The following is a 26,444-nucleotide window of genomic DNA, read 5'->3' as shown; positions in this document are numbered from 1 at the left end:
CGATTTGGTCAACGTCGGGTGGAATCGGGTGAGTTGGGGAATAATCGGGGGAACTGTTAGGTCGCGGCAATACCACCGCTCGGTAAATAACATCTAATCCGCGATCCGTAACAATATATATATATATATATATATATATATATATATATATATATTGTTACGGCCCGCGGATAAGGATGTTGGTTTGCCGAGCGGATGGCACCGCGGCCTAACAGTTACCCCGACTAACCCGATTCCCGAACGCTGGCCGGATCGCGCCACAGATATTCAATATGGAAAAGACAAAAGCGACACGGATGTGAAGAAGAAGAAGAAGACGAAAAAAAGGTTGAAAATACAACTAAATTTATTCCTACTATATACAGGCTCAAAATAACCAAGGAAGAAGGAAAGATAATAAAATAATATACAGAAGAATTAGAGACACAGTGCAAATTCCTTATACAAGCTTAATTAAATCCCCAGGGACAAGACACACAGAACAAACTCACGTACGCAAAAGGATGGAAGGACAGGAGGTGGATGGCTGGAGGGAGAGGAAGGTCCAAGGGGTCCTGCCGCACGATCGGCGCGTTTAGCAGCTGCCGTTCCTTCGCGGCCCTGCTCAAAACCGCCGCCCAGGCCCCAAGCGGCTGTTGTTGCTGCTGTGGCCGCCGCTGCTGCTGCTGTTGTCTGCTGCTGCTGCGGTGGACGTCGCGCGCTTTGCCAGGACTTACAACAGGCTTCTTGCTGTTAACTACTGCTCAGTCCAACTTTGGCGAGCAAGGCGACGAATAGCAGGCTTTGTGCTTTCCGGGATGTCCTCTCTTTGGATGTTCTTTCTGGATCTCCTCTTTCTTGGTCCAACCACTCTTTTTCTCTCTCTTGGTCCAATCACTCCTCACCACCGACCACTACCTTGCTTCTTGCGTGCGCGCCTTTATAGCGCCTCCGGCGATCAAGCCGCCGGCCTTCAGGACACGCCCATCGGTGTGCTCACCTCGGCCCTGGTTGGTCGCGCGACCCTCTGGCTCCGCCCTTGATGACGACGGGCGGGCACGCCCCTCTTCCCCGACCCGAGCACATGTTCAATGGTGGTTTTGGAGGGGATGTAATTGGCAATCGAGGCTTGGCAATGACGAAAGGGGAAATGGAGGTTTTGGGAATGGGAATGAAGAATGAAGGGAATCTATCTATTTCACTTGGTGCAATGGAGTGTCATCTTAATGGGAGACAAGGCCTTACCCTAATACACATAATAAAGATATAACTATCAACCAGGGGGAAATCTATGATTGGCTGACGTGTATGCTTTATGGACTAATTATGGGACGCCCTTTGACCTTTACACTACGGAGGTATTTACAAGGAATCATTACATTTTACAGAGGGTGATATTTACAACAATTTACTATACAATACAACACAATAAAAAAAACACAATCCTCATATCCGCAACAATATATATATATATAGATATTACAATATCAACGTTTTTGACGGATTTGGATGAAACTTGAGGGATGAGTTGGGTAGTTGACAAGAACATGCTGATGAGATTTTGGTTAAGGTCCGAATCCAGATCCGGCCTATCCGTGCGATACAAAACATAAACTGTTCATCCTCGTCGAGGTATGCGCTCTAGCGAGTGCCGTTCTAGTTCCCATAGATACTGTATTTCCACCATTTCACTCTTGCACTTGACACACTTGATTTTCCGCTTGGGCCCCATCAATGCAACCCCACCATTTTATAAAGTCTTTTTGGCATATCTGTAAATGTACATTTGTTATGCATGTGTGCTGTACCAAAGAGGAATTTTTATCAGTTAAAAAATTTTTTAAAGCTGTAATTTTCATCGAGCTCATTGTCAATTTCATCGATGTTATCATATGACCATTATTTGTATCACAGTTTTTTATTTGTAAGGTTGTGGGGCTGAAGCATTTTCAAGAAAAGAAAGGTGAAAAGTATCTGAGGAACAAGAAAAGATCTAGGTTTGAGTGCTTTGAGTGCAGTTACATTGAGGTAAAAATCCTAACTGTTGCCTTGTGTGACCGTGACCATACATCATGGCTTGTGAGTGATGGTGGAGAATGAGTGAGTACATCTGTTAGCATCGAAACAAGAAGCTTTTCTGTACAATAGTGTAGATTATTGATCAATAATTATTGATCAATTTTGAGCCAATTCCCACTTTCCTATCTTTGAGAGACCTCAGCCTGGTACAAGGTCAGAAGGTGGTGGGAGGAGGTCTCGGGGGTTCAGGTGGGCCACCAAGCAAATGTCATAATCATCGTGCATGGGCATTCCTTGTGCTATGTATGTCCACACTCCATCCCATGGGTCAAACTCGAGAACATCCTTCTGGATCACCTGGTGACGGTCTGGGGAGTGACATTAAGTGACACAAGTAGACACCGTCTTTCAGCTTGTCATTGCTATGGTTTGAAATAATTGACTGATTAGAACAACAGAACTGTGGGAACGTGGATACACTTGATTCCAAGGTCCAAACTATGATCTGATGCTAAGACCAAGATCGATGCATAAACAAATCGACTCGGATCTATGATTGGACTATACAAGGTTGCACTAGGAAATTAGATCTCTAATGTTGCTTTTCAGGTCATGAAATTGCAATAATTGATGTGCATGCACACTTTAAATACTAAAAAAAATGGGAAGTAGAAAAACATGGATTTCCTTCCATCCGTAGGTGAAAATATGCAAACTAGATTAGTAGAGTATGCTATTTATGTACCAGGTGAGGTAAAACCTCCACAGACGTAGATCTTGCCATGAGCAGACACTGCGTTGGTTCCATGGGGTCGAAGAGAAAGCAGCGGATGTGGTAGAGCTGGTCCAAAGCGCCAATAATCCCCTTCAGTGTTGTATATCTCTACAGAATCCAGGCATCGTCGTGGCTGTCCATAATCTTCACCCTCGCAGCCAATGCCACCTGGGATTTAAAGACGAGTTAGGAATGTCAACAGAAACCAAAATGCATCTTCTGGAACACAAAGTAACTTATGCCCATCTCACATTGAACAAAGCTGGTACAGATGTTCTGGAAGATCCATGTTGATGATTATATAGATCATTGCAAGTTGTGGAATAATAGAAAACCATGTAAAGTGGTAGCACAACATGAGTTGTAACAGCTAATGTGAAGAAGTCATATCTGGCGAATCAACTGCTTCTTTACAGCTGTTGGGACGACTGTCTGAAATAGGCAGCGAGATGCATCTGGATGCAAAATGGCAAGTTTCTCCTGCTTATTTCATATAGGCAATTGTACTTCTCCTTCATGCAGCACAAGGCTAGGGTGTGGCTGTGCTGCTGATGCAGTGCCCTCTATTGATGAGGGATGGAGGTTCGAATTTTTTCATGGTGCCGGCAATAGCTCGCCTACTCTTTGTGAAGGACACCATGGGATATTTATCGTCCAACTGTGGCCGGCAGACAGGACGCCCAGTTGAACGTGCACCCGAGGGATGGCACACACATTAATGTGAAACAACAGGATCACAGTTTATAGCTGGGTCGGGATTCAAACCCAGGCTAGACAGCTGAGAGCGGGTGTGCGGAACTCTCGGTCTAGGCCCTCCTATCAAGCTGGTCATTGATTTGACTTCCAAGCTGGCATGGTAAGAATGTTACTTAAACAGCAAGCGCACATCCATGTGTTAATGAAATGTAGTTGTTGTGTGAAGTCCTGGTTATGCACAAGGACTATTGCTTATGAACTAATATCACCCTGTGAGGTTATACTTGACCTGATACCAGCCACCTTCTTGTCCTTATTTCTTCTTTATGCATGTCAAGGCTCAGGTTAGGTGCTGAGGTGCTTTTCAATGGAAGTCAAACTGTCACTCCGTTGACGAGAGTTGAGTTGTTAAACTCTTACCGATAATGTAAATCTCATCAAACAGAATGGCGGTTCCAAAGCGATGGCGAGAGAAATTCATCGAAGCCCTTGTGCTCCACTCGTTGCTTTCGGGATCGTAGCAGAAGAGTTTATTGTGGAGGACTTCTGGTTCTTCATCTGGTCTCTCTAGCTGAACGGAATGATGGAAGAATTCAGAAGCCATATCAAAAAGTAACTAGATTACTGCCTAGTACAGCATTGCTTCACATGTTCTTACAAAGGAGAGAACCGAAAATGAATTAGATTACGAGTCATAGAGGTTAATTGTACACATCTGATATACATGAAATACACCATTTAACTTGAACAGCACTCGGTGGAGCGCATACTTCAACAAGGCTGAACAGTTTATGTTTTCTATCCCACTGATAGGCCGTATCTGCATCCGGACCTGAACCTAAATCAAATCGCCTTGTTATTGTCACCTAACCAACTCATCCACCAAGTTTTGTCCGAATGCATCCATAACTCTTTCAGATCTGCTACACAGTGGCCTGCAAAAGTATTCACCCCCTTCCAGAGTTTTCACCTTTTGTTGCTACCTGAGCTTATTTCATGATGCTTTCCAATAAAACCTAATATATTGTTATGAATTTTGGGGTAGAGTGATATATAGAGTCAGGTAGATCTGTATAGGTCGTGTGCTTCGATTATCGTGACGGGGAACCCCACATGTAATTTTGTTTAGGTAGGCCCATCAGCACCCTACATACACTAATACCCCCCCCCCCCCTCCCCACAATAAAACTCACCAGAAGTGCAGGCAGGAAGCGCCCACGCATTGTGCCAACATGGCAATAAAACATTGTTTGGGCCGGGAGCCACGTCCAGAAGGACTCGCTATTGGGCGGGAGTTGACCAATGAAAGGTCAGAGTAAGGAAGGACTTGTGATTGGCCAGGGGTGGAGCAAGGAGCGACCCGCTGTTTGGTAGAAGAAAGTGACGGACTGATTGGCCACCAACCGATGGCATGAGGAGGAGAGTGCGAAGCGCTCAGCTCATGGTGAAGGACTGACGTGGGAAGAACATTCTAGAGATCGAGAGGCGACGAACTGATTGGAAGGGAGGACCGATGACGTCAGGAGACAGGACTTAAAAACCACGGCTGGCCGGCATTTTGCCCCTCTCGTTTTGTGGATCCCTTCGCTCCCGGACGTCGTTCTTCTCCTTGCCTTGGACTCTCTTGCCTTCTCTCTCGCTTGGCCCTCGCGCATCCCTCTGCCATCGACTCTCTCCTTTTGGTTCCGGACATTGGCGAGCGAGGGTGTGCGGGACGTGACCTGTGGTCGGAACAAGGGGAGCTGCGGCTCGTTCGCTCACTCACGCGACCTGCCTGGAGGGGGCGCGGACGTGCCGCGAGCACACGATGGAACGGAGGCCTGGCAGCGCACGAACGAGGTGGACCGAGGCCTACTTCCCGCCAACGACCGGGCGGTTTCCACCAATGGACCGGACGAGCCAACGAGACCCCGAGTGGTTGAGCTAAGCGCGCACACACACAATGTTTATTTTCATTTAAATTCTCCCCTCGTGTGTTATAAGTCTGGTGTGGGAGCGCTCCATTTTAGGACATTTATTTAACCGGCACGTTTCATTGTTATCGGTTTCCGTAAAATAAATCCTTGTATTATTTTTCTCTGTACATTTTAACCCGTTCCCGTTTACTTTTCGCAGGGTGAAGACATCAGCGAGATCGCGTCATGTAAAAGCTTCCAGCTTCTTCTTTCTTCCTCCAGCGAGTAGATATAAAATCCGCTATTGAACCGAACGGCTCGAATTAACGCTCGATTTGCTATCCGTGATTCCCCGGTATTAACCAAGGGGAGTCACGCGACAATATTGAGGCTTCACAAACGACTGAACCTTTATGTGACATTTGAAGAATACTCTAGGGTTATAAAACTAGAAATTGCAGATACAATGTGAATAAGTTAGATTAATAGAGAAAAGCAGATGATTCTTAGTTGCATAGGTATTCAATCCCTTTGTCTAATTAACCCTAAATGACTTCAGGAGCAAATTATTTGTTTGAAAGGTGACAAAATAAGTGTAATAGGTTTCACCTGTATGTATAATCAACCAACAAGGCAAGCATGAAGACCAAGAAGCTTTCCAAAGAAGTCAGCCATAAAGTGGTGGAGAAGCACCATTCAGGAGAGGGTTATAAGAAGATTTCAAAGTCACTCATTATCCCCTTGAGTACGGTGAAATTCATCATTATGAAGTGGAAGACGTTTCATACCACCAGCCTCTACCCAGATCAGGTCGACCATCCAAACTCAGCAGCCGGGCAAGCAGGAAACTGGTGCGGGATGTCACTGTAAATCCAACAATGACATTGAAAGATCTACAAGGCTCTATATCTGAGATGGGGGTCAGTGTTCATCAATCAACAATATCCTGTTCCCATCACAAAGCTGGCCTCTATAGATAGGTGGCAAGAAAGAAGACATTACTGAAAAATATGCATCTGAAAGCTCGTATAGAGTTTGTGAAAAAGCATCTTGATGATACAGCAGGTATGTGGAGAAAGGTTTTGTGGTCAAACGAAACAAAAATTGAACTTTTTGTCTGAATTAAAAGTGTTATATCTGGTGTAAGCCCAACATTGCATATCACCCAGTCAACACGATCCCTACTGTCAAGCATGGTGGAGGCAGCATCATGTTATGGGGCTGCTTTTCATCAGTAGGGACTGGCAAGCTTGTCAGGATAGAAGGGACAATGGAAGATGCAAAATACAAAAATCGTTGATGAAAACCTGCTTGAGTCAGCGATGAATCTGAAACTGGGTAGAAGATTCACATTTCAGCAGGACAATGATCCGAAGCATAAAGCTAAGGCCACACTGGAGTGGCTGAATAAGAAGAAAATAAATGTTCTTGAGTGGCTCAATCAAAGTCCTGACTTTAACCCAATTGAACATTTATGGCGAGACTTGAAGATTGCGGTCCATCGACGATCCCCATCAACCTTGGCAGAACCAGAGCAATTATCATATGAATAATGCACAAAGATTTCACCATCTCATTGTTTACAGAGCTGGTTGAGACCAACCGGAAAAGACTCATCGCAGTCATTGTTGTAAAAGGTGATACACCAAATATAGTACGCACCTAATTGTGGGGCTGAATACTTTTGCAACCAGTGAATTTTGATTTGTTCATGTATGTTTTTTGTTGGTATTCCTCATGTAACCTCCTTCAACTATAAAAGTGTTTAGTTTAATCTCTTCAGTTGTGAATAAAAAAGTTCATTTGCAAAAAAAATTCTACATAATTCCTAATTCATCTAAATTTGGCATTTTTGGTAGGTGGTGAATACTTTTGCAGGCCACTGTATATCGTTTTGGTCCTATCTCCCAATGGCGAAGAATCACTTCAAAAATTATTTTATCGAGATCTTCACCAACGTTTAATCAATTCGTCCTTGACACACACACCAACCCGAGATATCATGCTCACAGACAGACAAACAGGGGTGAAAACACAACCTCTGTTCACCTTTGGTGGTGGAGGTAATTATGGCCCAGCTTTGGTGTAATGATGATGCATCACCCCAAAGCCAGTGCAGAAGCACTTGAGTGAAAACAAACCTGGTCCTGCCTGGTTGAAAATCGATGTACAATGCAAAAAAAAAAAATCTCATCGCTAACTGGTACTCTATCACAGGTATCTGAGTGTTTTTAAACATGAAAAATCACCTGTGGTTTCCATCCTCCCATTACAAATAGACGGTCCCGCACACGCACTGCAGCATGGCATGCCAAGGGCACAGGGAGTGGCATAGCCGGTCGCCAGGTGGCAGCCTCGGGCATCCAGCGATCCACGGAGGCCGAGATGGCAAAACGATGCTTTTCCTTGGCCTGACCACCAAGCAAGTAGAGGGAGCCAGCAAGTTGGGCAAGCGCATACAACTCTCTGTACGGAGCTGTGCAGAAGTGCTCCCATGCCTGGCCGGCCTTCGGTTGGTACCTGGAAGTTCGGCGATAGAACGCCAATCTGTTAGGAGTGATCTTTTAGCTCATCTACAAACATTTTAAACCTTAATGTGATGCAGGATTTACTCCAAAGTTTTTTTTTTCCATGAAATGGATGATTGCATCTCATCTTGGAGCCTTCATGCAGCAAATTCCTCAGAGTGGCTTTTGCAAGTTTGTTCCCGTTGGAATAACATTGGATAAAGGACACCATACAGTCTTAAAAGCTTCTTTTAGAAACCACTAATTTCTGTCTCTGGCCATGTATTTGGCACAGCACAATCACAGGAAAGTGATGCTCATCCATGGAAGCCTCACCGCACGAGATGAATGTTCTGCTCAGGATCTTCGTGCCTCCTTTGGCGCTGTCCGGCCAGCACGATGTTGCCGTCTGTGCACACGATGCCAGTGGATATGCTCGTGAGAACACGTCCAAATCGAGGAGATTGGATGTAACAGATTTTCCCACTTGAGGGTACGAGACAGAAACTCGCTTCAGTGAAACTTCCTGACCGCGTTCGGATCCCCTGATTGGAAGAAGGGACGTGTCAGCCCAAACCATACCTGCAAATGCTCTTATCACACTTGTGTCAATTCTGGGATGTATACAGGTACAGCCATGAAAGTTCTGACCTGATATGAAGGACATGAAAGTTCAAAATCTGACCCAATTAATGCAGATGAAGAATGCTTGGTGAATTTGAGTCTGCTTATTCATTCAACTTCCTTTTTTTAACTAGAGCCTCAGACATAACCTTTTGTGTCGGTGTTAAATGAAAATGCAATAAGTAAAAGCTTACACTGGGGTCATTTCCAACACACAATATGACCTCCGTGTGCTCCATGCCGTAACGCAGCAGTGGACCTCTCTCTCCATGAGACTTCTCTACAGAAACCAGCACCTCCTCCACCATACTACTGCTCTCAGCATCACACAGCAACGCTGTGCTTCTCTGTACATACACACATGCATGCATATGGGACCTGATCTCCAATGGTGGCTCACCATACATAAAGATGCAGTTATACACCAGGAGGAGTCCTAAATTGGCACAGTGGTCAGGATTTGGTTTTCTTGACGGTGTCGGCCTCTTAGGATGCTATTCTCCATTATGCAGCTCTCCTTACCTGTATTGGAATAGATGGCAGTATGTTAAGATCCAAATTCAACAGGAATTGAACGCAGAAACAGCTCAAAGGTAGGTGAACATGCCACAAAATCAAACTAACCCCATAGTCCACATGAATGTTCAAAAAGAAACATCCAGAAGTGCTTTACCCGTCTGGTCAGCCTTAGACATAAAAATGTCAGCAAATGTAGCAAACAAAACTTGAGGGTAAATCAAAAAAGCTTATACGTGTTTGTTTAAACATAGAACACTCACCTTAAGGCTCTCCCTCAGGAATGCCGGACTCACTAGAGGAAGACGGACGTGACGCAGTAGGCCGGGGAGATGCGGTAAACGGCTGCAGTGATCTCTCGCAGCCCAGCGCAGTACGACGTCCAGCACCGGTTCCTCTCGATGTACATCTAAGTCATCGCAGCTTATAAGCTTTTCCAACTGCGCAGCTGTTACCTAGCAGCACGTACCTGGTTATTCTCCTACTAGGCGAACAGTCGAGCAAAGTTATAAGTGCTCTCTTGATAGGTAAGCAACACATGGTATGTTCAATTTCGATCTTTCTTCCACAATTGGCTATCAGGCATCACGCTCCGCCATCATAAATTTACAGCATGTTGTACCATAGCTGGAAGACTTACCAATTGTGAATGCCAAGTGTCATCCCCTAAGCATAGCAGCAATGAGGTATAAAAGCAGTATTACTGGTAGTTGTAAGTCTATATTCACCATAGTTAAGCAAGGCCTTCAGATTATTACCTCCATGATTTCATCATGCCGACAAACCTCCATGAAGTCTCTATGGAGGAATATCCACTAGAAGAGTTACCAATTGTGAATACCAAGTGTCATTGCCTAAGCATAGCAGCAATGAGGTATAAACGCAGTATTACTGGTAGTGGTAGGTCTATATTTACCATAGTTAAGCAAGGCCTTCAGATTACTACCTCCATGATTTCATCATGCCGACAAGCCTCCATGAAGTGTCTATGGAGGAATATCCGCTGGAAGACTTACCAATTGTGAATACCAAGTGTCATCCCCCAAGCACAGCAGCAATGAGGTATAAAAGCAGTATTACTGGTAGTGGTAGGTCTATATTTACCATAGTTAAGCAAGGCCTTTAGATTATTACCTCCATGATTTCATCATGCCGACAAGCCTCCATGAAGTCTCTATGGAGGAATATCCGCTGGAAGACTTACCAATTGTGAATGCCAAGTGTCATCCCCTAAGCATAGCAGCAATGAGGTATAAAAGCAGTATTACTGGTAGTTGTAAGTCTATATTCACCATAGTTAAGCAAGGCCTTCAGATTATTACCTCCATGATTTCATCATGCCGACAAGCCTCCATGAAGTCTCTATGGAGGAATATCCACTAGAAGAGTTACCAATTGTGAATACCAAGTGTCATTGCCTAAGCATAGCAGCAATGAGGTATAAAAGCAGTATTACTGGTAGTGGTAGGTCTATATTTACCATAGTTAAGCAAGGCCTTCAGATTATTACTTCCATGATTTCATCATGCCGACAAGCCTCCATGAAGTCTCTATGGAGGAATATCCACTAGAAGAGTTACCAATTGTGAATACCAAGTGTCATTGCCTAAGCATAGCAGCAATGAGGTATAAAAGCAGTATTACTGGTAGTGGTAGGTCTATATTTACCATAGTTAAGCAAGGCCTTCAGATTACTACCTCCATGATTTCATCATGCCGACAAGCCTCCATGAAGTGTCTATGGAGGAATATCCGCTGGAAGACTTACCAATTGTGAATACCAAGTGTCATCCCCCAAGCACAGCAGCAATGAGGTATAAAAGCAGTATTACTGGTAGTGGTAGGTCTATATTTACCATAGTTAAGCAAGGCCTTTAGATTATTACCTCCATGATTTCATCATGCCGACAAGCCTCCATGAAGTCTCTATGGAGGAATATCCGCTGGAAGAGTTACCAATTGTGAATACCAAGTGTCATCCCCCAAGCATAGCAGCAATGAGGTATAAAAGCAGTATTACTGGTAGTGGTAGGTCTATATTTACCATAGTTAAGCAAGGCCTTCAGATTATTACCTCCATGATTTCATCATGCCGACAAGCCTCAACGAAGTGTCTATGGAGGAATATCCGAGCTTTGTCCTCGAGGTCTTCTGCCCCGATATGCCTTGCAAAGTGTAGAATGCCGACGCAGTTGGAGGCGTCCATGTTGTCCACGACGAACTGCATACACACCTCAAAAGCCCCATCCATCTGGAAGAGGAAGGCGGCTGTGGCGACATCTTGCACGGTGCAGGCAGAAATGTCCAGGTATCCGGAGTACATGTAGTGCAAGAGTAGGCTCAAACTCTCAGCTGGAACATCAGGCAGAGAAACCGTGTTGCTGTGGCTTTCAGAGAGACCACACGTGAACATAGCACGGAAGTATGGGCTGAAGGCGGCGAGAACAGGCTTGTGGCAGTTGAAGGAAGATTCTCCAGCGAGCAGCGTGACGTCTGTGAGCTCCGAGGCATCCCGCATGCTGCATAGATGTTTCAGTAGCCAGTCCGCATGGCTGCAGCCTTTCGGGAATGCTATTCCCACCGAGGAGGTCATTCTTCATCAGGCTACCTGTACACGGGCACACCGTCAAATGGTTCGTCACAGAGCAATCAAGTGCAATGTTTGAAGTCTTTCTCCTGCAGCCTTCATTTCCTGATTGTCCATTGCTGGAGCACAAATTGCTCCTCAGTGAAGTCGTTTCTGTTAGACCTAGGTAAACGTCAATGAGGTTAAGCAGCACTTGTGAGTTGGGTATCCAGTTTTGGGGTCCCAGCGGATGTTGTAAGGTAGGTAGGTAGGAGCTTTCATAAGTCCTCAATAAAATTGTGATTTTGAAATTAAATCCACATGGACCTGCTCCCGAATCCGGAAATGAATAGATGACGACAATAGGCTGGTTTAATAATATCTCAATACAATTGTGATTTAACATAGTATTTTGTTATAGTATTAATGTATTATTGGATTGATGCTGTTTGGAATGAAAATAGAGATGTTGAGTTTAAATATGAATGAGGAAAGGGTTTCTACTTTCTAACCGTGACATTCACGGATTCGACATATGCAGATTCGCCATTGACTGGATGTAGAAACTGTTACGGATTCGGCCCTAATTATGGTTGTTATTGTTATCATTGTTGGTTCTAGATATGATGCTTACTGTGGCTTAAGGGAAAGGGTTATTGTGGTTAATAGATTTAAAACGCTCCTGGTAAAATGTGGCCGGAAATCGGATCGTGACCCGGAAGGAAAGGGTGCGAAGAAGAAGAGGCGGGAGGAGATCGTGAAAGGACGTTTTTGGTTGAAGCTCCGGACCAAGCGGTCGAGCGTACAGTGCGAGTGAACCTTGCGTCCTTGAAAGGAAGTTCGTGCGATAGGAGATATCGCCGGAGTGCTGTGGAGCCTGCGTAGTCGGGTATCCCCATTGAGGTTCCGGAGTATCCTTGCCTCAAAGCCCCGGTTCGAGTGAAAACCGTCCGCCATTTTCGCCACGCGTGCAACCTGCAGTGAACAGGTTTTTGTCGCGTCGGCCGGGCATTATTCCCCGGTGGGTTTCCGGGGACGGCTGTGCAAGAAAGTGGCTTTTGAGGATTATACGGAGACTCGCTGATTGAACCGCAAACGTGTACGTCGGAGCGCGTCTTTGGGAGGTTTCCTATTCCACCGCTATTGTGCTAGGTGTTGGACCACGTGACCTGTGGGTTGCTTCGATCATCCACGCCTCAATTGATTGTGATCGGACATTGATCCAACGATCGCTGGAGCAAATCGACCTCGCCTTGGAGGGGTACAGAGACATTGGGGGAGTACTGTAAGTTTGGGTTAAAGGACAAGATAAGGTGGTACCATCTTTAAAATAGTGATTGTAGGGCGAATTGTTATTATTATTTATGTCGTGATTCCGGTGTGATTTATAATATATTATTGTTTGTTCATAACCCTTGGTGTGGTTTCATTATTGATTTGATTGATTTCAACCAAGGATAACATATCTTTCTGCCGGGGACCCTCTCGGGGTTCGGAGGTTTACCGAGACCAGAGGATAGGGGAGGACCCCGTAACAAAACATTCAGACTGGGTAAGTTTTTTTCTGCAAGTCCTTCACAAACTGGCTGTCCATGTCTGAAGTTCGACTGAAGGTGGCACAGGTATATGGATATTTATTTTTTTTGTATACAGAGTCGAGGCTCGTGTAAGACCTAACACATTGCACAAGAAAACGTGCACAGACACATAAACCTACAATGAAGGGAGCGGGAGACAAGAGGGGGAGAGAGAGGGAAGCACACAAGCACAACAACAGCAGAGAACAGGGACGTCGGTAGATCTGTGGAAGGGAGAGGGCTGGGGGAGGAGGGAGGGGTACACGGTATCATACTAAAATACGCCATTTGTGTCTGTCCGTCTGTCTGATGAATTTTTGATGCCAAATACATTCCGTCCTTACTTATCCAATCTCAACCAAACTTGACAAGATGACCAAGGGTTACATAATGAAGGATGTAGCACATTCATTTGCCTCCCCCCCCCCTCCCCAAAAGGGGTTTTCTCCCCCGAGCGGGTTTTCCCCATCATTGCCGTCAATGGATTGCGTGTTGAGGTGTATAGCAATATTAAGTTAGCTTTATCGTGGCGTTTGTCCAAAGAAGAAGATTTATCGTGGCGTTTTTCAAAAGACGCTTTTTTTTTCTTCTTTTTTTTCTTTTTTCTTCGTTTCTTGTATACTGAATCGAGGCTCGTGAAAGAGCTGACATTTACTTCACAAACAAATCAACCAGACAAACAAAATATATAAAAAGAGGGAGCGGAAGACAAGAGAAGGGGAAGCACACAAACACTTGAGAGCACACAACATTTAAGAGCAGGGAGATGTGTGGGAGGGAGAGGGATTGGCGGGAGGAGGCGTGGGAAGGGGGGGGGGGGTGGGGGAAGTATAAAACACAAGGACACCAAGGACTTCCAGGACAGAAGTTGGTATTTCAAAAAAGTGGAATTGGGGTGAAATTAGCGCGGATAGAAAAGATCAAGGTTTTGGATGGGGGAAGATACGTGGTGAACAGCTGTTTTAAAGACCTAGAGGGTGGAGTGGGATTGAAGAGAGTGAGGGAGTTTGTTCCAGAGGTGGGAGAAAAGAGGAATGAAGGAGTGAAGGTGAGCAGAGAGTCTTGATTTTGGCAGTTTAACCATAAGAGGGTTGCAGGCAGATTTTGTGCGACCTGTAGGAATATTTGTGGGACAGAGCCCAGAGAGAGCCGGGGGGGCAAGGCCAGAGAGGAGTCGGTAGAAGACGGAAAGACCACCAACCTGCCTGCGGTGAGTGAGTGAGAGGCCCTTGGAGTTAGCTTCATCGCGGGAGATTCCAATGATTCTGAATGCTTTCGTTTCAGCAGCGTGAAGACGAGCTAGGTGTGAGGCAGGAGCACCAGCCCAGAGGGGAGAGCAGTATTCCATTGAGCTGCGGATGAAAGCCTTGTATGTGGTGAGGAGCTCAGGTGTGCCAAGGAAGGACTTCGCACGACAGAGGATGCCCAGTCGGCGACTGGCTTTGGAGGCCAGATTTGAAATGTGGTTTTCCCAGGAAAGATCATGGCAGATAGTGAGACCCAAAAGCTTGAGTGACAGAACTTCTTGGAGAGGATTATTCAGAAAGTGGATGGGAGGGTTGTCCAGTCGTTCTTTTCAGAGAGACATCGTAAGAGTGTGAGATTTGTCAGGATTGAAAGACATGTTCCACTTGTTTGCCCAGTCTTTGATTTTGTCCAGGTCTGCAGAGAGTGAGGAGGCTGCAGACTGCCGATCTGAGGGATGAAGAATGGAGCGACAGAGAGTAGAGTCATCAGCAAAGAGATAGAGAGGATTTTCAAGAGAGTCAGAGAGATCATTGATGAAGACCAGAAAAAGCACAGGGCCCAGAACACTGCCTTGGGGAACTCCAGCCTGAACAGGAAGAGGAGATGAGAGAAACCCATTCAGGGCCACACGTTGACTACGACTAGAGAGGAAGTCCGCCAGCCATGCGTGGAGATTTCCATGGATACCAAAAGAGGAGAGTTTGGTGAGCAGAGCGGGGTGTCAGACCGTATCGAAGGCACGTGATATGTCGAGGGAGACAGCTCTAATTTCCTGTTTGACATTGAGGACCTCCATCCATTGTTGAGAAAGCAGAAGCAGCATGTCCAGAGTAGAGTGACCAGGTCTGAAACCAAATTGATGATCAGAGATCAAGCCATTGGAGAAGAAGAAAGATTTCATATCTGAAGCAATGATGGATTCCATGACTTTGCTGATAATTGGGAGAAGGCTGATTGGTCTGTAGTTGCTGGGATCTGTTTTTGCAACTTTTTTGTGCAAAGCGGTGATGTTGGCAGATTTCCAAGCAGATGGCAGATGACCTTGAGCAAAAGAGAGGGTGAAGAGAACAGGGAGAGGGAGTGAAAGAGCGGAAGAACAGGATTTTACGACCCGTGGGCTGATGCCGTCAGGTCCAGTTGCAGAATCAGAGTCGAGGGTTGACAGAAACTTTTCCACCTTGTCAGGAGGAAAGGACACAGAGTCCAGGAGCAGCTGGGTACGACTGGGTACGGTGGGTACAGAGAGGGATAGGTTTGGGACACAAGATTTAGAGGCAAACACAGAGTTGAGGCATTCAGCTTTTTCATGTGTGGAGTCAGCCGTGTGGCCGTTTGAGGTGAGGGAGGGGATGGAGGGGGAACAAACACCAGAAACAGATTTGACTAGACGCCACCAGGATTTGGAAGAGGGAGACAGATAAGAGAGTTCTGTCCTGAGAACGGAGAGATATTGTTTCCTGGCTCTCCTGAGGGTGGACACACACTTGTTTCGGGCTTTGTGAAAGGAAATGAGATTTCCTTCCGTTGGATTTGCTTTCCAGGAGACGAAAGCAAGTTGTTTCTGGGCAATAGCCTCACCACAAGATTCCGTGTACCATGGACGGGAGGAAGGGTATGACAACTGAAGACGAGATGGGATAAATCTGTGCATGAGAGAGAGCAATTTACTTTGGAAGAATTCCCAGGATGAGTTGATGTCAGAGGCGGTAGAGATGGGAGACCAGTCCAGATGATTGATGGCTGCTTGAAGACAGTGCCAGTTGGCCTGAGTGAAATGCCAGACTCGTCGACGCTGAGGAGGCTCTCTGACAATGGTCAGAGAGATGTCCACTTTAACAAGCACATGATCAGATGAGCCGATTGGAGCAGAAGAAGAGCAGCAGACATTTTCAGGGAAGTTAGTCATAACCAAGTCCAGAAGAGAAGATGCTCCGTTGACTGAGATCCGGGTCGGGAAATTGACAGATTGTGTCAGTCCCAGTGAGTCACAGAAGTCCTTTGCTGAAGAGCCATGGCTGGTGAGAGAGGTACCCACACCCAGCCAACTGGCATGGTGACAATTGAAATCACCACATATGAGGAATAGAGAGTTGGGATGGGTAGATAGAAGTTGGTCCATATTATCAGACAGCGGGATGTAGATGGAGTCATCACTGTTTGGTGGACGGTACAACACACATATGAACAAAAGGTGGGAGCAAAGGGGAAGCCGTAGCCAAAGGTATTTCTGGTGGTGAGGTGGAGAGAGGGCAGTGCAGGGCGAGTGAGGAAGAGAGTTTTTTATAAAGATGGCAACCCCCCCCCCCCCCCCCCCCTCCAGGACGAGGCTCAGGTCTATCATACCGGAGGAGGGAGTAACCTGGGAGAGATACCAAGGAATCAGAGACATCATGAAGGAGGAAAGTTTATGTTAAGCAGATCACGTCTGGTTTGTCAGAAGCAACCTGTATGGAGAGATCAGTCAAGTTTGAGCGAAGGCCCCGGATGTTTGAGGTCCATTCTGTTGAAGAAGAGGAAGGGGGAGCATCGGATACAGAACAGGGGGCGGGGGGGCGGTAGGGTAAGATGTGGAAGAGGAGGAAGAGGTAGGGAGAGCTGTTGAAGGTGTGTCAGAGATTTCAGAATAGCTTGAAGAAAGGGAAGAATGGGGTGGACAAAAAGTTTGATGGTGATTGGGTGAGGCGCAGTGAGGTGTTATTTGAGGAGGGGGAAGAGTGAGGCAGAATGTTGAGGAAGATGAAGGTGAAAGTTGGAAGGGGGAAGAAGCGGGGAGGATGCTTTGAGGAGGAGGGGTGAGAGGGGAGTCTAGGAGGGGAGGAGTGAGGGAGAGTCTCAGAGGGGATGGGTGTGGGGGGAGTTTAGGAGGGAAGGGGCAAGGGGGGAGATCTGAAAGGGATGGGTGATGGGGAAGATTTGGAGGGGAGGGGCAAGGGGGAAGATTTGAAAGGGATGGGTGATGGGGAAGATTTGGAGGGGAGGGGCAAGGGGGTGGATTTGGAGGGGAGGGGTGATGGGCAAGTTTTGTAGGGGAGGGGTATGGGGAAGTTTTTGAGGGAAGGGGTGATAGGGAAGTTTTGGAGGGGAGGGGTGAGATTGGATTTTGAAAAATGTACGATTAATGGGAAACGAACATTTCTTGCAAAATGAGTTTCTTGAGACCTTCGAGTCAAAAATACGTTTGAGGACGCTGAAGGATGGGTGGAGTTCTGGAGAGTTTAGGGAATGTATGAAAGAGGCACTGTAACTGTAAGAGATGGAATTTTTTTTTGGAATGAATCGATTTGGTGAGCAAGTCGAAAGCATCCTTTTATAGAAGAAGAAGAAAAAGGTGTTATAGTATATGACAGAATACAGTTCTTCAGGGGACAGTTGAAACATTTTTTAACGACGTGAACACGTGATCACGAACAACGTGGTCGAAGAACGAACGAACAAATAAGAACGAACAACGGATAAGAACAGCGAAGGGAATATTTATTTTTTTTTATTTTTTTTTTGAGTTCAGATGAAAACAGAGACAGAGACCGAACGTGAAACGTGAAAAATTGAGACCGGAAGTAATTGCGAGCGCAATCGAAGAACCGCTGAGACAGAAACAAAGCCTCAAGCCAAGGTCAGACACGGTAGCCTACTTGTACTACACTAGGCCTCAGAATACGTGACACAAACTAACCGACGATTCTGTACACAGGTATGAAAAATCAACACCAAGAATACTATTAAAGACGCACCAATAGTTACACACACCGAAAGAAAGATACAGTTTCGACAAAAACACAATTTTGAAAGGTTACTTAACTTCGAAAGCGTGCGCGCATGGACAGCTTTGAAGAGGCGTGACGTGACGTGACGAGAAGAGACGTGAAGATATTTAAAACGTTAGACAAGTGGTCAATGTTCGGGGAAGTTAGGGGGAGAAGAGAAAATCTAAGAAATAAGCAATACAGTGAAGGAAAGAACTTAAATTCACAGATATAATTTAATAACAAAATTAATGATAATCGCATATTGTTAATGCTATTACAAAACAATATTAATACTAATAATGTCCCACTTCCCCAAGGCGTTTTTCCTGCAGTTATAACATGTATAAATAGCTTATAGTAATAATGGCGTTTCCATGGGAGCAACGGCTTCTCCACGAAGTAAAAATATTATAAACCACAAACACGTATGCTTAGCATTTTTAACAGTCGCTAATGCTCTTTATAACACTAAATGAAGAAATTTGGAGGAATACCGACATCCGTGAAGTAAGGTTTACTTACAGAACTGAGCGAAGATCTTCTGTACTCTATATAACCCACAAATGTTGGGTTAAAAACATGGCCCATTCTGCCGCCCCCGTGGCATTTTTCATCACGAACTTTTGAAACTCGCTCCTGCTGTTTGATACGAAACTGAAAGGGAGAAGCTCGGGTTGTGCTCCTTTACCAAGCAGCTAGCTAGCGCTTTCCAAGCCAGCCATTCTTAACGGTTTTGAATGGAGTGCTTGCTCGAATGCTTAAACCATTTGGTGATCTCTCCACAACAAACTTGGTAAATGAACACACACCCAATGTTCTTGAGACCCGACCATAGATCTACTGTAATATATATACCCCAAAGAGGAATGACCCTCCCTGCCACTCCTTTAATCAGTGGGTGTACTAGTAAAGCAAATGAACACTTCGAGGAATTTCAGAAAAGAAGTTGGGGATTGAAAGAGGTGAATTTTGGGTATTTTAACGGGGGTAGAAAAGATTAAGGTTTTGGATGGGGGAAGATAAGAGATGGTGGTGAACAGCTGTTTTAAAGACCTGGAGGGAGGAGTGGGATTGAAGAGAGTGAGGGAGTTTGTTCCAGAGGTGGGAGAAAAGAGGAATGAAAGAGTGAAGGTGAGCAGAGAGTCTTGATTTTTCCAGTTTCACCAGAAGAGGGTTGCTAGCAGATATTGTGCATCCTGTAGGAATATTTGGGGGACAGAGCACAGACAGAGCAGGGGGAGCAAGGCCGGAGAGGAGTCGGTAGAAGACAGAAATCAGGATCGGAGTCAGGCTTGTTAAACTCCGAATGTGTTGGCCAGTGCGAGAAATCGTCCTTGGAGGGCAGTGAATTGTGAAGGTCCCTGTGCCAAACTTACTGCATCAGAGAATGACCTTGTCCAAGAGGGTTACAAACCTTTCATTTCCGAGGGGTTTGTGTCACTGGATAAGGACTTAACTAACCAGAGACTTGTTAGGCTATTGAGGGACATGGGAGCACATCAATCTTTGATGCTCGAGGGCATTTTGCCATTGTCTGGAAAAACTGCAACTGGGGTTAGTGTCCTCTTCCAGGGGGTTGGTGGCTTAGTTAAAGCTCCTCTTCATGTGATCCATTTAAAGTCTGAGTTGGTGTCAGGACCGGCCACCGTAGACTTCTTTTCACTTGGTGTCAGGAAACAAGCCACTCCTCCTGTGGAGGGAATTTATTTTATTATCGGAAATGATTTGGCCGGTGGTCGAGTTTCGGGTAGTCCAGTGTTGGTTGAGAAGCCCAGTGTGGAAGGTGACACAGCACAGTTGGAGCCGGAGGTTCTGGGAATCTTTCCATCATTTGCGGTGACTCGTGCTTTGGGTAGGAAGCGCTCTGAAGAGAATGAGAAGGAAGGTGATGTGGATTTGGGTTCCATAGAGATATTGGAGGAAAGGTCTGGGAGACACGGTAGTAAAGGGAGTCACACCAAGGAACCTGATGATAAGGTTTCATCTGGACCAAACGATAAAATGGAGTGTCTGTCGGAGACATCTGGGAACGAGGCTGCAAAAGCGGTGCTTGTCTGAAAGAGACTTGTTGAAGAGCAGCACAGAGATTCTGAACTCCGGAGTCTGATTGGGAAAGCCATTACAGAGGAAGAGGCTATGAAGGTGTCTGTTGGTTGCTTCATGAAAGGGAAAATACTTATGAGAAAATGGAGACCACCGGAGGTACCAGCGAATGACGAGTGGAAAGTCCATTTCCAAATTGTGGTGCCACAACTGTACTGGAAGGATATATTGAGTTTGGCACATGAGACAACATCTTTAGCCGGGCACCTTGGAGTGAACAAGACGTGAAATAATTCTGGCACATTTTTTCTGGCTAGGATTGCGACGTGATGTGGCGGAATTCTGTAAATCTTGTCATTCTTGTCAACTGGTGGGCAAACCTAATCAGAAAACCCCTTCAGTGCCTTTAAAACCGATTCCAGCTTTTGAAGAACCTTTCAGCCGGGTCATTATTGACTGTGTAGGTCCTTTACCTTAAACTAAGGCTGGACATCAGTATTTGCTGACCATCATTTGCACTTCCACGAGGTTCCCAGAAACGGTGCCTCTGAGGAAAATTACTACGACAGTTATTGTGAAGGCCTTGATTCAATTTTTCACCTTGGTTGGCCTACCTAAGGTCATCCAGTCTGATCAGGGTTCCAACTTCATGTCGAAGCTTTTTCAGCGAGTGGTGCATCTGTGAGTTAGTGAAGCAAGTGAGGTCAAGTACTTACCATCCCCAGAGCCAAGGGGCCTTGGAAAGGTTTTACCAGACATTAAAGAATTATGATCGGAACTTACTGCTTTGAATGTGACAAGGATTGGGACGAGGGAATACCCGTATTGCTGTTTGCTACGAGGGAGTCTGCTCAGGAGTCATTGGAATTCAGTCCTTTTGAACTCATGTTTGGACACGCAGTTCGAGGACCTTTGAAACTGGTGAAGGAACAGTGGCTACAGGAGGAGTCGCAGTCAACTGTGTCAGAGTATGTGATAGCTGTTAGGCACAGATTGGCTAAGGCCTGTGAAGTAGCGAGAGGAAACTAGAAAGCAGCACAGGACAAAATGAAAGTGAGACATGACAATAATTCTCAGATAAGAAATTTTACTCCTGATGACCGAGTGCTAGTGTTGCTTCCAGTTCCAGGTCAGCTTTTCAGAATCATTGGAATCTCCTGCGATGTAGTCAACGCCGAGGGCCTTTCACTCACTCACCGCAGGCAGGTTGGTGGTCTTTCTGTCTTCTACCGACTCCTCTCCGGCCTTGCTCCCCCAGCTCTCTCTGTGCTCTGTCCCCCCAATATTCCTTCAGGTCGCACAAGATCTGCCTGCAACCCTCTTATGGTTAAACTGCCAAAGTCTAGGCTCTCTGCTCACCTTCACTCTTTCATTCCCCTTTTCTCCCGCCTCTGGAACAAACTCCCCCACTCCCTTCAATCCCACTCCTCCCTCCAGGTCTTTAAAACAGCTGTTCACCACCATCTCTTATCTTCCCCCATCGAAAACCTTGATCTTTTCTACCCCCGGTAATTCACCCCAGAGTCCTTGCAGTGTTCATATGTTTTAATCCTCTCCCACCTCCCCCCAAGTCCTCCCGATGTCCCTGCTCTCAAATGTTGTGTTTGTGTCCTTCCCCTTCTTCCCCCTCTCTTTTGTGTCCTCCCCCCTCTCTCCCCATCTTGTCTGCCGCTCCCCTTGTTTTTTGTGTTTTGTGTGTCGGTTTGTCTTTTTGTGTGATTAATGTTTGCTCTTTCACGAGCCTCGATCTTGTATACAAAAAAAAAAAAAAAAAAAAAAAAAGCTGCTACAGGCTAGGTATTTTGGTCCCTTTGCCATCGAAAGGAGGGTCAATGAAACGGATTATGTGGTGACAACTCTCAACCGACGGAAAAAGCGGCAGCTGTGTCACATGAACCGACTCAAGAAATATTATGAGAGGAAGCCTGTGGAAAAAATGGCTCCTGTCTCACCTGTCATACCTGTAGTGGGTGTGCAAGAGAAACCAGAGTTTGAGGCCAGTGTGAAGTTTGATACCATTGATGACCAGGTTTGCCCCAGATTGATGAACACCGAAGTGTTAAGGAACCTAGACCAGAAATTAGGTCATTTGCCGAGGGAACAACAAGGACAATTATTATCCACCCTAATTTCTGAGTTTGCGCATTTGTTCACAGATGTACCTGGTCGTACCGATCTGGTATGTCATGATATTGATGTGGGGGAGGCCATTCCCGTGAAACAACACCCCTAACGGATGAACCCTGTTAAGATGAAATATCTCCAGCAGGATGTTCATCCAGATTGAATTAACCTTAAGGATTCCTGTGCGTTGTTTGGAATTTTTGTTGCTCAAGGGACTTGATCAGCCAAAGTTTTGATTTGTAGTTGTTGGGGGTGAGTATTACTTTTGGTTGTTAAAGATACTTTTGTATGGAAAGAAAGTTTTCACCGTGTTCAAACTTTCTTCCTTGAAGGCGGGGAGTGATACGGATCCGTCACTTCCGCCTTTGTTGTTATTATATACTTGTAGAATATTTTTAGTTTCAGGTAATATTGTTGTTAAGATATTTGTGTGAAATGGAGATGACTTGAGTTAAAGGTAAAAATAAATGTTTGTGAAGGAAAAAGGAAAACGCGGCAAAGGAACTATAAGAGAAGAGAAGAGAGAGGAGGAGATGGCGATGAGAGAGATACAGCCGTAAAGTCGCATCGGGGCTGCGAGCCGACTTTTTTGATATTGGTCGCGAATGAGTTGAGGTTTCCCGGGGGAGGGATTGCCCGCGATATCGTCCTATATTGCAATTGCAATGAAACCTGCGTCTCAGGCTTTTTTATTTTTTTTGGTATACAAGATCGAGGCTTGTGTAAGAGCTAAATGTAAGAGCTTTTATCACCAAGTGTGAGTTATTGTTGGAGAGAAATCAAGCGCCTCCATTACAGGCTGATACACTATTTTGTCCTCGAAGAGGCTGTCTGCTTGGTGCATCTTGTTTTGTCATTGGGATTCCCATATCATCCTCACCGTGTGGAGCGCCATTGGTTTACATATCGGCTCAATTCGCAAATCAACCTCTCACCTCGTACCTCCTCGTCCGCCGCCGTGCCGATGCCTGCCTGCTCTCGTCGTTCTGCACGGCTTCAACCAGGGTGAGAATTAGTGCACGGACTTTGGGGAATGTTACATTCCATTTGCATTTGTCGTATCGTGAGTTTATTGCCTTGAGAGCATTGGGGGAATGATAGTACTATCACATGTATTGTTCGTTTGATGCAAGTGACATTTTCATTGTACTTTCTTTAATAGTGTTATTATTGTGTATGTGAGAGTTCTTAATACAGTTACTTGTTTTGTTCTACAATTGCATTGGTGTGGTTTTACCATGGTTTATTAGAACACGCAAAATAACAAATCTTTCTGCCGCGTTCCCTCTCGAGACTCTGAGGTGCACCGTAACCGGGGTTCGGGGAGGAACACCAAATACTGTGCACAAGGTAAATATACACTATTTGAGGAAGCTCACACGTTTCTGTGCTAGAATAGTGATTTGCAACCAAAAATGTGCACTTTTGTGTCCAAACTGCTTCTATTGGGCAACAAAGATAGCATTTGCACGACAAAGGTTTCTTGTGAAATATGTGTTATTTTGCTGTGTACAAGCTAAATATACACTATTTCAGGAAGGACACACGTTTCTGCACGAGAATAATGAATTCTAGTGCACCATTCTAGTTCAGCTTAAGTGAAATTACAGAACCAACTTAACAGCAACTTAAGTATACCATACAGGGACGTAGGTCAACTTAAGTGAAACTACAGAACCAACTTAACAACAACTTAAGTATTCTATACAGGGACTAATATCAACTTAATTTAAACTACAGAAACAACTTAACAGCAATTTAAGTATTCTATACAGGGACTAAGATCAACTTAAGTTAAACTACAGAACCAACTTAACAACAACTTAAGTATACCATACAGGGACGTAGGTCAACTTCAGTGAAACTACAGAACCAACTTAACAACTTAAGTAAACTATACAGGGACTTAGGTCATGTTAGAGACGTCTCATTAAAGTCGTCCATTATTATCACATACATACATACATACATACATACATGCTTTCACACATCAACTCAGTCGATTTAAAAGATTACAAGCACAGCCATTTGACGTTTGTCGACTCAACACAACTTCCATTTCGAAGAGCTGGAAGTTGTAGTTTGGCATTTTATAAGAAATGAACCTTCCAATGTCACAGAAGATAATTTGGAAAACACACCTCAAAGTAGAGGACAGGCAATGTTGTCATGTCACCTGTAAGGCCTGAAATCTGTGTCTATGCAGTGCGAACTGTATGTAGTCTGAACTGCTATTATTGGACGACAAGGGTGGTTCAGATAACGGTCAATGACACCAAGAGGCAAGGCTGGACAATATCCAACCAGGACCGAGCACTTTTACTGGAATTAGAAACGTGTGTGTGTGTGTGTGTGTGTGTGTGTGTGTGTGTGTGTGTGTGTGTGTGTGTGTGTGTGTGTGTGTGTATAAAATATATATAATATATATATTTATAATATATTATATATATATATATATATATATATATATATATATATATATATATATATATATATATATACAGACTTGGCGTTTAATATGGAATATTTTTCTTTTCTTGACTTAGGTTTACTTTCTGAACTCAGTATATCAATCTGGTGAGTTTATTTTACACTTCGGTGATTTCTTTGTGAAAAGAACCATGTCACTGATTGTCTGTCACAGCAAGAAGTCAATAACAGGATTATATCACAGGTGGCATGCCAAAATGTACGGACAGGTACATTTGACGATTGGCTTCACAATCGGGTATATAAGGGTTGTTGCGTTCTGTATTAGTGGAAAACAACTGCTGCATGTCTACAAAAGTTATTGCCGCTTCCTCTGGAGATCACGTCTTTTGGGGGACGGCGAGGTCACGTCTTTTCGAAGCTGCTCCATGCGCTCACGCTCTCGAAGCTAAGTGATCTATCACAATCGTGTTTTTGTCGAGACTGTATCTATCTTTCGGTGTGTGTACCTAAAGCGTATCTTTTGGAAAATTTTCGGTGCTCATTTTTCGTACATGTATACACAATCGTCGATTAATGGTATCGAGTATTCTGCGGCCTAGTACTCGTAGGCTTAGACTACCGTACCGTCTCCGACCTTGTGGCTTTGTTTTTCTCTCAGCGATTCGTCGAATGCGCTGAAATTATTTTCGTTCTCTGTTTCGTACCAGTCGTTCACCCCGTACCTCCTTGTTTAATATCTGTACTCACAAAAAAAAAAAAAAAAAACCCCCAAAAAATATTTCCTTCCCAGGTCTTATTCGTTTATTTGTTGTTCTTTTTGTTCGTTCGTTCTTCGTTTGCGATCACGCGGTTAGAAATGTATAATCTCTCCCCTGAACAACTATTTTCTCTCATATATTATAACACCCTTTTCTTCTTTTCCTACAAAAGGATGCTTTCGTCTTGCTCACCAAATCTATTCATTCCAAAAAATATATATAATACCATCTCTTACAGTTCCTCCTTTCTACATTCCCTAAACTATCCAGAAACTCCACCCCTCCTCCAGTGTCCTCAAACGTATTTTTGACTCGAAGGTCTCAAACTCATTTTGCAAAAAATGTTCGTTTCCCATGAATCGTACACTTTTCAAAATCCAATCTCACCCCTCCCCTCCAAATCCTCCCCATCACCCATCCCTTTCAAATCTCCCCCCTTGCCCCTTCCCTCCCCTCCCTCCTAAACTCCCCCCACACCCCTCCCCTCCGAGACTCTCCCTCGCTCCTCCCCTCCTAGACTCCCCTCTCACCCCTCCTCCTCAAAGCATCCTCCCTGCTTCTTCCCCCTTCCAACTTTCACCTTCATCTCCCCAAACCTTCTGCCTCGCTCTTCCCCCTCCTCAAATAACACCTCACTGTGCCTCACCCAATCTCCATCAAACCTTTTGTCTGCCCCATTCTTCCCTTTCTCCAAGCTATTCTGAAATCTCTGAAATCTCTGACACACCTTCAACAGCTCTCCCTACCTCTTCCTCCTCTTCCACATCTTACCCTACCCCTCCCCCCCCCTGTTCTGGACCCGATGCTCCCCCTTCCTCTTCATTAACGGTATGGACCTCAAACATCCGGGGCCTTCGCTCAAACTTGACTGACCTCTCCATACAGGTTGCTTCTGACAAACCAGATGTGATCTGCTTAACAGAAACTTTCCTCCTTCA

At 45.0% G+C, this 26,444-nt stretch overlaps 1 protein-coding gene across 5 annotated transcripts; it reads right to left on the bottom strand.

Moving 5' to 3' along the window:
- Window positions 1-328: 328 nt before the first annotated feature.
- Window positions 329-24,545, bottom strand: KBTBD12 (kelch repeat and BTB domain containing 12). 5 transcript variants are annotated; one of them, XM_068114225.2, is made up of 9 exons: window positions 24,457-24,545; window positions 11,086-11,619; window positions 9,275-9,466; window positions 8,690-8,842; window positions 8,208-8,416; window positions 7,614-7,884; window positions 3,890-4,040; window positions 2,744-2,941; window positions 329-2,366 (listed from the first exon to the last, which is right to left on the bottom strand). In XM_068114225.2, exons 2-9 carry the CDS (start codon window positions 11,602-11,604, stop codon window positions 2,197-2,199), a joined length of 1,863 nt encoding a protein of 620 aa, XP_067970326.1. In that variant the 5' UTR covers window positions 11,605-11,619; window positions 24,457-24,545; the 3' UTR covers window positions 329-2,196. The 5 variants fall into 5 exon arrangements, with proteins under 5 accessions (XP_067970326.1, XP_078632986.1, XP_078632983.1 ...); XM_078776860.1 differs by having other exon boundaries at window positions 9,308-9,466; XM_078776857.1 differs by having other exon boundaries at window positions 24,492-24,540.
- Between the last annotated feature and the right edge of the window lie 1,899 nt (window positions 24,546-26,444).

Source organism: Myxine glutinosa, chromosome 4, assembly GCF_964187855.1.
Source record: "Myxine glutinosa chromosome 4, kmMyxGlut1.1, whole genome shotgun sequence".
NCBI lineage: Eukaryota > Metazoa > Chordata > Myxini > Myxiniformes > Myxinidae > Myxine > Myxine glutinosa.
This window is presented reverse-complemented; position numbering and strand designations above follow the sequence as displayed.

Excerpts from the sequence above, each read along its gene's own strand:
- KBTBD12 (XM_068114225.2), bottom strand. The coding sequence starts at position 11,604 with ATGACCTCCTCGGTGGGAATAGCATTCCCGAAAGGCTGCAGCCATGCG. Across the intron at positions 9,467-11,085 it reads GGCATGATGAAATCATGGAG|GTAACAGCTGCGCAGTTGGA; the intron begins GTAATAATCTGA and ends ACGTGCTGCTAG. Across the intron at positions 8,843-9,274 it reads TCCTGAGGGAGAGCCTTAAG|AGAAGCACAGCGTTGCTGTG; the intron begins GTGAGTGTTCTA and ends GTGTATGTACAG.